At 38.2% G+C, this 14,623-nt stretch overlaps 1 protein-coding gene across 1 annotated transcript; it reads right to left on the bottom strand.

Annotated features, from left to right (window-relative positions):
- Nucleotides 1–701: 701 nt before the first annotated feature.
- On the bottom strand, nucleotides 702–13,976 carry LOC140930540 (uncharacterized). The gene is made up of 5 exons (XM_073380267.1): nucleotides 13,856–13,976; nucleotides 4,738–4,884; nucleotides 3,932–4,033; nucleotides 3,311–3,491; nucleotides 702–2,603 (listed from the first exon to the last, which is right to left on the bottom strand). The coding sequence occupies exons 2-5, from the start codon at nucleotides 4,762–4,764 to the stop codon at nucleotides 2,332–2,334; spliced, it is 582 nt and encodes a 193-aa protein (XP_073236368.1). The 5' UTR covers nucleotides 4,765–4,884; nucleotides 13,856–13,976; the 3' UTR covers nucleotides 702–2,331.
- Nucleotides 13,977–14,623: the final 647 nt, after the last annotated feature.

Below are 14,623 nucleotides of genomic sequence, written 5' to 3'. Positions count from 1 at the left end.
TCATTTTTGTTGTTTTTGACGTTTGATATAATGCTTTGGAGGTATACAGTGTGTTTGTTGATGTTATCTTGTAACGGTAAGTCCCATAGCGCACAAGCAAGCGTAATTGGCAATGTATTAACCAAATGAACTAGACAGCCGTGACACAATCCCAGCTTGCTTTCAGGGAAAAAATTGATGCAATTTGGATTCTGCCAATAACTTAGACTGTTCAGAGTCCCCTACTTTTTCGCAAGATCGTCGAGATCGAGCTCTTTAACCGCCCGTACCGGAAAGCGCTCGATCCTGACGAACAGTCTACCAACAACTTTAACCCTTTAAGCCCCAGTATCCACATACAAATTCTCCAAACTGATCTCCATACATTTCCTTACGAATTAGTTGAGAGAAATTGATAAAAGATCAAGGCATTTTCTCTTTGGCAATCATTTTATTAATTCTCATAACAAAATCTCTTGATAATTTATGGTTATCCTTAGGAGAAAATTGATGTTGGTCACTATTGGGACTTAAAGGTTAACGATACTGACTTCCTGGTGACGTTAAATCACGTCATTGCCTAGATGTTGGAAATGATAAGCTCATTATTCTGCTGTGGCTGTATCACGAGAGGTTTGAAGACGGATGTGGGGGGGGGGGGGGGGTGGGGGTGGGGAGGGGGATTCCGAGGGTGCTCCTCCCGGTTGGGTATGATTAATTTCTCGCGCTGTAACCGTTCATCGCATTTGTAACCCGCATCTCATAATATAAGGTATCATGGCATTTGAATCATAAGGAGGTTTGTTTTTGACCTCTGTGGAGGCTGGATTGATAATGCTGTTGATTAAACATATTGTCACTAATCTATATTTATTAAGGTAACCTTTTAACTTGTATATTGGTTTACAGGCCGGAATACATTTAGGCTCCGTACATCAATCAACATTTACATCACAGATTTGCTTTCTGCTAGTTTTGGACTTACCAACGTCACATGGAGGTTCAGCTTTACTATATAAACAAATGTAAACAACTGTGTATTTATTTAGAACATTCTTACAGTAATTCCTAACATTTTAATTTATGCTCTCTCTGAGCTATTTACCTTTCTTTCTTGAATGAGCCAACTTCAGCTGAGCAAAATACGTATGATTAACTTTAAATTTGCACTTACCTTTGGCATTAGTGTATTATAAATTTAGATAGAAATTTTAATGAGTTTTCTTTTGTAATACATTTGAACGATCAACGACAATCTTACCAAGTCTCTTAGATTATATGACCGTACAATCATTTTAATTTAGAACATTTATTTTAAAATCAGCCGATCCTCACTTAGTTGTCAGCAAAGCGAACACCGATCCTTTGTTGATTGGTCTCCTCAGCATTAAAGCTATACTTGTGTTACACGTAGTACACTCTTTTTATTTAGAATATGTAGACTAAGATTTGCGAAATTTTAACAATATGATAAGAATAAACTCAATGCTGAAATGCTGAAATAATAATTTGGCGTGCAAATCTGTAAATACAATCCAATCCAATACAATACAATTAATGCTATTCCTTTCTCTAAACGGCAAAACTATGGTCACCAAAACAAAAAACCCTGCCGTTAACTGCAATTAAAACGGAAAAGTCATTAAGCTATAATTTACGAATAATGTAAGAATATTTTGAGCCTAAAAAATCAGCAGAAAAATAAGAATATTCAGCCTGGGCCGGAAAAACAACATCCTTGTAAAAAAGAGTGTACATGCAAACTTTGTATAATTCCAATCAGTAAGAAATAAAATAATTCAAGCTACTTAATATGAAACCTACTTCATAATATGTGCTTAAGTCGTCTTTTGCAAACTCTTCATTTTAGCTATAACAAGTACAGTAAGCTCAGTTGTATACCCGGGTGTGGGGTACTCCCTATGGCCTATACGGGGAGACTCCGTCCGAAAGCGGTACCTTTTTTAGGCGTCACTAGGAACTTTCATGTACTTGAAAGGGTAGAGATTTCACTAGTTAAAGTATATATGAAATGGTAGGGAAATCGGTCATTTTAATCTGTAAACAAAAAGGCCCAAAATGGCTAACAGTTGCATCTTATGGCTGTGATAAAGTCGAGAAAACATTCTGCTTTTGTGATTTGTTCATATTTTAAAGCTGTTTAAAGACAGCAGTTAATTTAGATGCAGATAGAACTAGATATGTGAACGGGGTACCATTTTTCATTAGAAGGTATACGAGAGGGGTACTTTCTCCTTCAGAATTGGTGTATAAAGGGGTAAGGAATTGTACTTAGGGGCGGAGCCTTCTCTTATAGACTTTTGGTATTCACCCCCCGGGTTTCATCAGTGTTTACCCCAAGGAGTCGAGTAAATCGCAGGTCCAAGAACAGCAGTAATCATAATAGCCGTGCCTAGCATAAGAACAGGTATGACCGCCATAACTATCGGCGGTACAAACAATGAAGTAATAGCACGAACTAGAAGAGAAGGTACAGGATTTTGGCTTCGTCTTTTCTTTGAGGTCCAAGCAAAACGACACTCCTCCTCTGTGACTACCCCCGTTGGAGCAAGATACTTTATCGAAGACTGACCGTCTGCTGCGTCCCTGCAGACCTTGATATCCTGCAACAGGGACATTAAAATGAACATTATTATAGACATAATTTTCATTTAAATTTTTGTAGACTATTACTACGCTTCACTTCAGATGAATTTGCAAGGCGTAAATTCGACTTTAAGTTAGTAAGATTGTCAAACATCGACTGCATTAAGGATCAGGCTTTCCCCTTTAGCAAACGGCATGTATTCCTTAGAATGCTTAGATGTTTCAAATTTTTTTTAACCCTTTAACTCGTAATAATTCATCGTACCCCGTTCCACGCTGTCGAGGGGGTCTAATATTTTCGCTTGGCTTTTTTTTCACGACGTCCTTACGTCTTAGCCTGCGAGCAGGTTGGCTAAGCGCCTTTAAGGCTACATTCATCGTTTATTTGCAGAGCACTCTCAGTATTTGGGTAAGAGCTAATTTCTTGGTCGTGATTTATCGGTAACTACGCTCTTACTGGCTGTGGAAGGGAGGGGAGGGGGCGGCATTGTAACGGACTGTTCCTTAAGTCTCCAAGGACTGGTAACGACTCGGAACCGCTCTTAACATGCCTGAAGACAGCCTTAAACAAAGAACAGCAATCCGGGGCAGAAACTGGTATTGTATCATACAATGCACATCATAATTGGGAAGAAACCCTTTACGAGTCAGCCTGTGTGTGTGTGTTTTTTCACAGATCTGTTTCTGATAAAATAGTAAATTTATTTAAAGCTTTTTTTGGTACCTTCCGAGTTGAAAAGAGTCGCGTTCATCTCCTCCACTGACACTTCTTCGACCTCATAGATTGGGAGACTACCACAAAAGTCCAGAATCCTTTGTGGTAACGAGGAGCGGTCTGCAAAGCCCAGCACCATTGGAGTTGTATCGGTTGTTAACTTCTCGTCAGTTAAGGGCTGTTTTGTGGCCTTTTATGAAAGAAAAAATAACTAAGGTTAGAAAATAAAGAACTCAGGAATTGTATCGGCGAGAACAGTCCGTTTTTAGACGGACACACTTTCGTCGCTTATTTTTTCCTTCAGTAACTGAACTTATAACTTTCCACCCTCTCTACTATAAAATCCTCATAAGTAGGGTACTCTAATGTCTCATCTTTAGTCATTCTCAACAGTCGCAGAGAAAGGCCAATACCCCTAACTGACATTAATCCTTACTAACTCTAGTCTCTTCTTGCAGAATGGAGGACATTCAATTCAGAAAAGAGGACATTCATTGTCTTGAATAAAGAAAATGTTTGATTCAACTTGTAATCCTAAATAATGCAATTGATGAAAGCAGAAATTGCAACCGGTTATATTGAAAAATAAATAAATAACTATAAAACAACTGATCGACAATAACAACTTACCAGTTCCATATCAATCTTCAGTTTCTGTGGGGTCGGTAAGGTTGGGTCTAACTTAGACACATAACATTTTTGAATTGACAGAAGGCGACGAGCAGTCAGGCCCTGAGAGAAAGAATCGTAAATTGTTTTGCAAACTGATGTCGGGATGACGATACATTGATCGATCATTAACCCGCAAATTAGCTTTTCTAAGTGCTGTATAACTAAGTAAGGCATAACATTTAACTTAATCCCTTAGCGATTGTTTATTTTCCAGAGTTTGGTTCACAGTCAAATTCTCTTTTAAAAGCTCGTAAGCGAGCAATGCACAAGAGCTTAATCTCTTGTGCATTAAAATGTCTAGGAAAGAAAAATGAGAAATCCAATTTTTGTACTATCATCATCATGATCATCAAGGAACAATTACTCATTCACTGCAAAACCTCTCTGGAGCTGTGGATTTAAAATAGCCGTGCCGACAACTCAGATTTATGAACAATGTTTTAAAACAATATTTTATTATTCAAAAATTAAAAGATGCTTTTTTTACTACTGATTTTCTGACTCTTTGCGAAAAGATGTCCAAAGATGCATTTTTTCTTGTTAGACCTCATGTTCTTAAATATAGTCATTTCTTTACATTCAACAAAAAAGAGGTTCGGGGGACAGCTAGAGAGGATCAGGATTTAGTGTTCTCGCAATTTTTTAAAACAAGGAACTACCACACTGAGGTCAAGTTAGTCCGCTAAACAGCCCTTTTTAGTGTCGTCACGCAACGCTCCTCCCCACTACACTAAGAACGGCTAACGATTTCGTTTAAGTCTTACCGATACAAAGTCATTCATCACATCCATTGCTTCTTTGTTATTGTGTCGAGGCACATGGAACACTTCCGTTTCGCTGTCAACATCTACACTTACTTCCTCTCTGGCCGGTGTTCCGTCCTCGGTAAACTGAACTGCATACTTTTCTCGCTATGAGACATCGAATGAGAAGTAGCGATGTCAGTATGTACCATTTCACAGATAACATGAGACTAAACTAAACAAATTCATTTTTATTAGGAAGACATTCGTTTCTGAAGCCAATTTCAAGTGTGAAAAGCTGCAAAACCGCGTTTTCAAGTGATTCAGAATGTCACGAATGTTTCTCGCGTTTTATTGTGCGTGACTAGCATTAACAAAAGAACAACAGCTTTAGGGACCCGTTAGTTATCGGGACTTTTGAGAATTGAACGGGCCCTGAAGCGGATGCAGCCTCAATATCCGTTTCATTGATGACTGCCAGAGGAGGTTATGGTCGGAGACTTTCTTTTCAAGAGTTCTGACCATGAATTTCTGACGAGCCACCAAGTCTCAGTCTCAAGACCGGTACCAAAGCGCACACTCAGAACATGGCAAAATGACCGAGAGTAAAACTGAAAAAAAACAACTATTTGGGTAAAGAAAGTAGTGGAAGCGTTAGGCGATAGTTGACAGGGGCACCCAACGACAGTTTCCTCCTAAATACATTGAAAACCCTTTTAGGTAATCTAAATTACTAAGTTCTTTGCGGCGCCATATAATTATAACAACTGTTCGGTCATCCACAGTGCAACTTGAGTAGTCTTTTCGATCGAAATTACGAGGGCTTCAATACTATTTTTTTTCGAGAATTTTGAAATTTTTTCTGATTCCTTCTCTATTACAATTTCATATCGGAAAATTTTAATTCCCTTTACATGGAGAAAAGCTGTCTCGTGTAGGAGAGTCAACCTCTCAGCCGAGAGAAAAAAAACATTGATCCCAACCGGCTTTCGCGCATGCTCTAATTGTCCGCGCCTTGGCTATGCGAGCCCTTTACCGATACGGATCGGATTTGCCGGTAGGACCGAAATGTCCCCTTCCATTTTACAAAATTATTTTCCCCAGGACCACTGATCTGTATCCTGCTTACAAGCACGATAACCAAACTCGCGGTGGCTTTGGTTTGGTCTGTGCAACTGGAATGTACCTTCCACTGGGCAAGTGGTTTTTCCCAAATTTCAAACAGGAATTTTTGTTGAATGGAAAGCGTGTAAAGTGCCTACGGAGAAACTTTGGCCCGGCGAGGAGGCTGACCTACCATTACAAAAGGGTGACTGGACAAGGTGGGTCACCCCTCTAGCCCAGCCAACTTTTTGTAATTTAAACGCTTCGCTATGTTTTGTAAAGAAATGCGTGAAACGTTGCCTCTTCCAGGAAAGCTCGGGTAGGCGGGTGACCATTCTGTTCGGGACAAATTTTCTTCATATAAGCGGGGTCTAAATTTTAGTTCTTTACATTAATTTCCACAGTCCAGCTGACGCACATTTTTTTGTTTTTGTTTTTTTTTTTTCTACAATGTGGAAAACTGAAATTAAAAAAAAAGGTGGAACCCCGTTGATGCGACCAGCATTGGGCCATAAAATCCAGGTCGTAATAGCGAGGTGGTCGCATTAAAGAGGTCTTCAAAATAATAAAATGACTCGGAGATTTTCACGTCTGGGTGGAAAGACTATGGGAGGTGAACTGAGGCCAGAAGTGGTCGTATAAACGGGGTGGTCGCAAGGCAGGGTTCCTCTGTATATAAACAGAAACAAGAGTTTGACGATCGAATAACCATGTTCAGATTAGAAAAAAAATATATACTGAAAGATAACTGCAGAATGTTTACAAAAACTGTTATCCAAAACAATGGAACTTGAATATGCGAGAGGAAAGACAGCCGCCTGATAGGTGATAACGCGGTGAAATAGCTAAAGATTGAGGCCTGAAGTCAATCAAAGGCACATACGAGGCAACGGGGAGAAGTTGACGTGAAAAACGATATTTTTGGACTTATTTAGTATTGTATGGAAGCACACTTTAAGAAAACGTAGGAAAAAAAGAAAGAAAAATATGATTTGGATTGTTAGTAGTATAATATGCTACTTCTGGCAAGAACATTAATGAAACGGCGTCGCTCAAATGGTTAGATTGGGAAGCCTGTGAATCCTGTCACGCAACACTTTTGACCAGACTTTTATGACCAAAGAGATATCGGCAGCCCGAAAGTTTCACTATCAAAATCGCAGTTTTTGTGAGTCCTAGAATCTTTAAATGGCAATGGATGTAAAAGTTTGACTGCGGAAAAGAAAGGCCAGCAATACCAAGAAATGTTCCGTTTCAGGTTATTTTCACGCACCACGCTTCCTCAGGCGAGTTTTTGGATCTTCGGTTGATTAGCTTGGGACGAGGCGCAATGCCAGTTAACCAGAACGGGAGAACGCATTTGAGGTAACAAAAATTATCGTTTCAGTACAAATGTCCTTAATACAAGTGTGATTGTGAGTTAAGTTTCTTTTGGAGAGCTCAGCCATCGTGACTTGTGGAGCAACAACCAACCGACGTTCTTGAAAAGTCTCATATTTCAAGCAAAATTTATTCAACTTCAGAGGGTTCGTGTGAAGTACAAATTTAATTACCCAGGCCAATTCTTACATATGTTTTAGCACAATGTTTAAATAACATATGACTTGAGTTTCAGGTAAAACCAAGGTGTAGCACATGCCTAAAAAGTAAAATGCAACTTTCAGCCTAAATTTAAATTTCGTTTAGTTGAAAAAGAATCCAAACTGAAATAACATTGTTTATCTTTCAAATTATCGTTAAGATAAGAATTCATCACCAAACCAGAAGTGGAACCCTTTGTAAATTGATTTATCGGGAAATATTTTACCCCGCTTTCTTCCTGTGTGCGTGCGAGCGAAGTTTTGAGACCGCCTCATTTTGCCTCAAATTTTGGTTGTTTTTAAGTCGAAGACCACGAAAATTGATTTTGTCGATTTTCTCCAAATCCAAGCGGCCTTTTGAAAAACAAACTACACCACGTTTAGTTAGTTACTTATGCCTAGCTATGGACAAGATATGAGCGAAAATGATTTTTTGACTGTGGCCGCGAAATGTCGATTTTGCTCGATTTTCACAGACAGTTGCTCTTAAACTCACATATGGCGGGTTGCTCTAAAGAGAAAAACAGGCGCGGCAGCTAAGCACTTGCTGATTGAACCATGGAACCATTGAACCATCGAACCATCGAACCATTGAACCAAAAATCTCAAATCGCTCAAGAATATGGTCTGCTGCCGGCTGATGCCCGGCAGCAAAAAGACTTGGATATATTTACGATTAAAATTTTATTTGAATTCAAACATACATAATTTTTTATATCTCACGGAGGTTATTTGCTAAACACTATAAGTTCCTGGTGTTGGATTTTCAGTAGCAGTTCTAGATCGCGCCTCATTAGCTTTTAATGGGTGTATTTTTTCATAGTGTTTTCAATTTTATTTAAAACTCCATTTTGACAAACTTCAATTCAAAGTAAATCACTGGTGGAAATTTCATAGCGATCAGACGAGGGAAAAATCACTTTTCAGGCGATTGGAAAATATGGGTAAAAATTCTCCGAATAACTGTATCGAAACACCTTTATAAGACCAAAATGTTCACAAAACCGCAAACTAGAGCATCTTGATACAAACTAATAAAACCGTTCTGTCTAGCAATCGGCTAAAGCTGTCTCCATGATCTTTCACACACGTTTTTAAAGAGATTGAAAGTACCATGAGGTGAAATTGCATTTCAAAGCGCTTCGTTTTCTAGAGATAACGGTCGAACATCAAGATTGTCCGGTTTTGACCATATTTTTAACCACAAAAACTTCATCCCAAAATATCTCAATAACGCTCTCATAGATTTCACTTAAATTTCACGAACATCAAGGCAGCTATTGGGGGGAAAAGTTCCCGTGAACAACCTGGAAGAAGAGTTCCCAGTGCCAAGAAAAACTGCTGCACGTCATTTCGTTGCCATGACGACACCGATGTCATTGTAAGGGACTGGTCAAAAAGTATAGGGAGGAGGCGGGCGGAGCAGAGAGGGAGTGGGTCATGAGGTTTTGGCCTTATGGAAGGGGTGGTCGTGCAGTTTTCAGCTACCCTTAGGGGGGTGGGTCACCCTGTTTTACTACAGAGATAGGCATACGTACTGATACTAACGAGACATTTGACCACACGTGTTATATAATTACACAGCCAGCTGGAATTATCGCTAAAATACTCTCAAACCTGTTGTGTGAGAAAATGCAAGGGGTGACAGGCCACACATCTATACCGGCTCTAAGGAGCATGTCCTTTAATGATTTTCCTTTCTTGTAAGGAAAGGATTGGTGGTTCTTTAAAACTTTAGCGAAGCTATCCTTCATAGGAGAGACTGAGGGTTGGTATCGTGTCACGGATGGCAATATTTCATTTTCCTCCTTGTTGTTTTGTTTTAAGAGTTTAGACTCCTTTTCTGTGAATTTTATTTCTGATAGTAGGTTTTCTATCAAAGTTTGTGGGTAGCCTCTGTCCATCAGGTTGTTCCTGGGGAGTTTTTTCGTTGGATTCTTAAGGCTTCTCCTTTGACAAATCCTTTTTTGTGTGTGCAGGAATGTTACCGTTTGTTTAAATGTGTTTTTTCATCAAGGATAGATCTTGTGCCTTTGCATACAACCACGTCTTAAAAAACAGTCTCAGTATCAGATGCTTCGGCCGTGAATTTAATATTTGGGTGATGTGAGTTTGCTTGTTCAATGAAGGCTTCGATGTCAGGTTTACGTATGTCCCATGGGGAAAAAATATGTCTATGTAGCATTTCCAAACTGTTGGTTTAAAGATGGTTTTGCTTAGAATTGTTGTTTCAATATATGCCATGAAAATGTTGGCAAAGAAAACTGCTGTCTTTGTGCCCATTGCAACTCCATGGGTTTGTAGGTAGTGCTTTCCATTGAAGTGGAAGAAAGTAATCTAAGCTAAAAGTAATCTAAGAATTAATCTAAGCATTTCCGGCAAGTGATGTGTAGGAATAGGTTGTCCTTGTAGAAATTTTCATATGCTTTACAGATAATTTTAATACCCTAGTTTTGCGGTATGTAACGTCCATCGAAACAAGAAATATTCGGCTTTTCACATTTGTCTTTTCAAAGAAAGTTATGATTTCTGTGATTTTGATATTGTTTGTAGCAATGTATCAAGAGATTTTGTCATGCACAGAACAAGGTTTTATTGGATTATTAAGAGGAAACTGCCAAAAATCCATGTTTTAATACTAGGGGGTGGGTCATGTAATTCAGTCCAACCTTGCTTTAGGGGTAGGTCAGTCATTTTTGTGCCGAAGGGAGGGGGTGGGCCATGTGTCTTAGGGGGTGTTCTAGGGGGTGGGTCATGTAATTCAGTCCAACCTTGCTTTAGGGGTAGGTCAGTCATTTTTGTGCCGAAGGGAGGGGGTGGGCCATGTGTTTTTTATCAACCACATTTCCAAATACTTTACTTTTGACCAGTCTTTAACCCTGATCAAAACAAATTTTCAGCTTTATCTGATACAGCTATGGTGGTAATTTTTCCAAATCTTTGTTAATTTCGGGCGACGTACAACGTAGTTTGTGCTCAAAGTTGGGCGGTATTGACCCTGAAAAACTCCGTCTAGCCACCTTAAAGTGGCAATCATTTGAAACTGGACAATGGTTTGGAGTCTGACTGTTGTTACTGAATTTTGTTAGACAATAACAATTGAGAGCTATGAAATATGTTTGCAGTAGGCATGTCTTGACTAAATTAGTTAAGGGAATTTTATTTGGTGTTTGGGATTCATTACAAGATTTCTTTTAGTTTGGGAAATATCTATATTTGAAGGTAAATGTGATAAAAGCAATGTGACTTTCTGTACTTGATGCTAAACTCCTACGTATCGATACTGATCAAATAACATCCTCTCCCCGAAATGAGGAAATGGTTTGCAAAATACTAATTCACTGTCTTTCTTTTCGACTGTTAAAAGAAAAAATTTTTTTGAAGAGTTACGTTAGCCATTTGTGGCCATAGCTACGGTGCATTGTTTGTAGTAAAGTCATTTTAAGCGTTCATTTCGATTAGTTCTTTAAAGGTCAAATGAACCCAAAAATTGACATATTTTCTTTTGTCGCTTTACCTTCACCAAACACTAAAAAGAAACATCCTAAGTGAGATTTGGGTAAAGATTATTCTTCTCAAGACTTTGTAGAAAGATAAAAGATCAAAATCCGAGCATTTCCGAAAACTTCACGAAAACGTTTCTGAAATGGCCGCGTGATAGACTGGAGACTACGTGACGTCAATGTTGGTCTTTCAGGGCGGAAAAACGTTCTGCGCAAGCTTCTGCGCATCCCTTATCGCCTGCGTTTGTTTGTCTAGTGTTGTTGTTGTTGTTTTTTCGTCCCTTGAAAATTACTTTGGATTCAGAACAAACAATGTTAGAGTAAAAACAGATCATCCGTCAGTGTGAAGAGGAATAAAACGTTTTGAACATTTCCAAAGAGGTTTGTATTTTTCTGATAATTGTGCATTCGATTAATTTTGTGAAAATGATTTTTTGTCCAGTGCTTCGCCTTCTTTCGCTGGACTGAATGAAAACCGGCTTGTATTCTGTTACTAGTAGTAACGGTTAGTTTTTTTAAATGCCCAGATTTATTTACCTTTGCAGAACCAGCTTTATCCTTGTCTTATGTCAAAGAACCGTAATGCTAACGCTTGCGAGTGAACAAACTTGAGCGCTTAAAACTTCCTCCAGCAAGCTTACTCGAGAAGAAAAGACTACTTCGATCATTTTTCTGTTGCTCAAGTAATGGTAGTCAGAGTTTTTTTCCTTTAGTTTTTTCAGTTTTAATTACATAGTTTTGTTATCTTTCTGTGCGCAAATTTTCCTTTCTCTCGCTGTGAAGTAGCGGAGAATGACAACTGCCGGCAGTGACTCCAAACAATCGACTCTTTGCCCGTAAACAATTGCTGGAGCTGGATTTGACTGAAGCGAGCAAAACAAATCCTTATGTGCAGTTTTCTGTATTTTCTAATGATTCAGCTTGCTGAGTTTAATTTGCTTGAATGAAGACCCTCGCATGGACCAGTTATTACTAAACAAAAGAAGCTAATTTAGCTAAGTAGTCGGAATCATGGCTTGGCTGAGACGCTTGCAACTGATCTTTTTCTTTTAAGATCTTTAGGTAGGTTCTTTCCGTACAGAAAATTCACTTATTCTTTGTCAGCAGGTATAGGAGCCTTAAGCCTTATGTTTTTTTAATGAAAATTTGTTGTTTTGCAACCTTATTGAAGCTTTTTTTAGTTCACTTAAGCTGAATTTTATGCATGATGGAATTGTTCTTTGCTTGTCGCATCTCTTTGCCAGCTTAAAGTGCATGGCGTCTATGGTCCTTAAAGTGACCTCAATCGGTAATTAAATCTTATACATAATTGGAAAGAAGTTTTTGCAATAATGTAACTTCAACTTTGTTTGAAGGAAATCTTACTAACGCGTAGGTTTTTGACAGGTGTTATGCATGTTCAACTTGACAACACAAAGCAAAATTAATCTGCGCGAAACGATCAAGTTTAGAAAACTACGGTTGCTTTGAAACCGATCTTGGGGAAGATTTACTAGATAAAGATTAACTCTTTTTCTGTCCACATATCAACGCCAAACTGTTCTACATTGAGGATTTTGTTTACATTTTAGTGATCTGCGAAGCTAGAGGTGTCCGATCGAGCGTGGGTTTTAAAATATCAGCTCGAGTGCGACAAAGTTCAGTGACTTCAAACACATTGTGGGCAAACTTGAATTTCTTTGGGCAGATTATTATACAAAGATATTTTGTTTTTGTGTCCACGTTGGAGCTCCGGACCTTATATATCCAGGAACTTCCTTATATGAACACACTTTGTGAATGCATCTTGAAAAAAATCGGACTTACACACGCACATTTCCAGTACAACTCAAGGAAATTAGTAAGTGTCGTTAAAGTCAGTTTTACTATGATGTATTCTTCGAGAAAATTAAATAATAAGAAGGTTATAACCACAGCTTGTAACTTTTGAAGACAAATTGAAGACAAATTACCACTTCTGCGCCAAGTCGACTCGAAAAACTCTGTTTTGAATTTCCCGCTTTTTATCACCTGACCAACATTGACGTCACAAGCTGTTTTTTCCGACAATTTTTCCGACCGCTCTACGAAGATAAGGGCCAAAAAAACAGCAATTTTTAATTGCGAATATCTCGGAGATACTTGCTTCAATTGAGCTGAAACTTCATAGTATGTTTATTTGGTTCATATTAAACACATTTCACTTAAAATTGAACTAAAATAAAAAATGTCGAATTTTTGGTTCATTTGACCTTTAACAACAGGGCTTATGTCAATGTCTCTTAGATATTTCAACTCACTTGTCACGTTGCTTTTCCACGAGACATAATTCTCGAAAGTTTTGCTTTCGAGATTAGAAATGCTCTTGACTAATTCGCAATTTTTTGCAACGTTAAGAGTCATTCAGTCGAGTCGCAATTATAGTTTGCAGTACTTGTCAAACCGCTGAGGTCTAACTCTATATCCTGAATTATATGAGTTTTGCTGTATTCGTTTGACGTTACGGACGTAATTAAAAAAACAAAAACGTTTCGGCAAGTCGTCCGCTCAGTCGTCCAAGTAGCCGTAACGTAATTAAAAAAGTTTGAGTCCAGGAGTCATGCCAAAAGTAGCTCGAATATCATCCATTCGACTGGGTGAGTTGTAAAGCCTCTAGCTGTTGACCTGATTGGTCAAGTTAAGTCACAACGAGGTCCGTTAACCTGTGACGTTATTTTAAGACAGAGAATGCTCTGACCCTTTCCATCCGCCTTTACCATAATAATAACTGAGGAAGTGATTTTTTACCGCTAAATAGTTATTTCAACTCAACTTTGTGTTATAACTGACGAAAACATCAGCAAACCAAAAAATAGTAGAATCATGTTTTCAGAAAAAAAAAAAGACGTGTTGCGTTATTTCTTAAATTTGTCGCTTGCCTAGGAACTATTAAGGGGGACTTTTTAGTAAGCAAATTGAATTTATTTTAGCCACCTTTTGTCCTTGTCAAAGTCTGCTTAACATGCTTGCTTGAAATTCCTTGAATTCTTTGATTCCTTAGCTCCATGATTCCATGACTCTATGATTCCGTAATCTATGATTCTATGATTCCTTGACTCCATCTTCTGATCTTAAACTGAATAGTTTGGTTGAAAAAAGAGAAGTACTTGTAATTAGTACAAAGCAACAGTTTTTAAAAACTAACCAAAATTACCAAAATTTTGAGAAACATTTCTAGCGGTTTAAGACAATTAATTTTTTTTTTATCAAAATTTTTTATCACGGATAATGCATTTCTAGATTTTCATTGGCTCAAACATCATTATAATATAGAAAATGAGTCTGAATTATGAAAAATTATAAATGTTGGAAAATCAAATAATTATAATTGGGCGAAGTCGTAAGTTTGGAATAAATATTTGTTGAATGTATTTGTATGTTTGTAACAAGTCAGATTGAATCACTTTCTTTGGGGGCCTATCCAGTGTGTGTGTGTAGGGTGAAGGGTGAAGGGTGAAGGGTGATCTTTCCTTCTCCATACATACATACGTACGTGTTTTTTATTTGGAGTCTTATACAATACATACCCCAAGTACCCCCCTCCCCCCTTTTTACACTTAAGCAATAATACTCAAATTTTCCCTGCTTAATAAAAATCATACATTCTTCCCCTGCTTTCGAGGCGAAAGGATTTGTTATGGTGGATCAATTTTTTAAATTCTTATTCCGCAGTGAGGAATGCCAAATGCACAATCCACAATA

This window comes from Porites lutea, chromosome 3 (genome assembly GCF_958299795.1).
Source record: "Porites lutea chromosome 3, jaPorLute2.1, whole genome shotgun sequence".
Lineage (NCBI taxonomy): Eukaryota > Metazoa > Cnidaria > Anthozoa > Scleractinia > Poritidae > Porites > Porites lutea.
This window is presented reverse-complemented; position numbering and strand designations above follow the sequence as displayed.

Excerpts from the sequence above, each read along its gene's own strand:
- LOC140930540 (XM_073380267.1), bottom strand. The coding sequence starts at position 4,764 with ATGGATGTGATGAATGACTTTGTATCG. Across the intron at positions 4,034-4,737 it reads TGATGAATGACTTTGTATCG|GGCCTGACTGCTCGTCGCCT; the intron begins GTAAGACTTAAA and ends TCTTTCTCTCAG. Across the intron at positions 2,604-3,310 it reads GACTCTTTTCAACTCGGAAG|GATATCAAGGTCTGCAGGGA; the intron begins GTACCAAAAAAA and ends TCCCTGTTGCAG.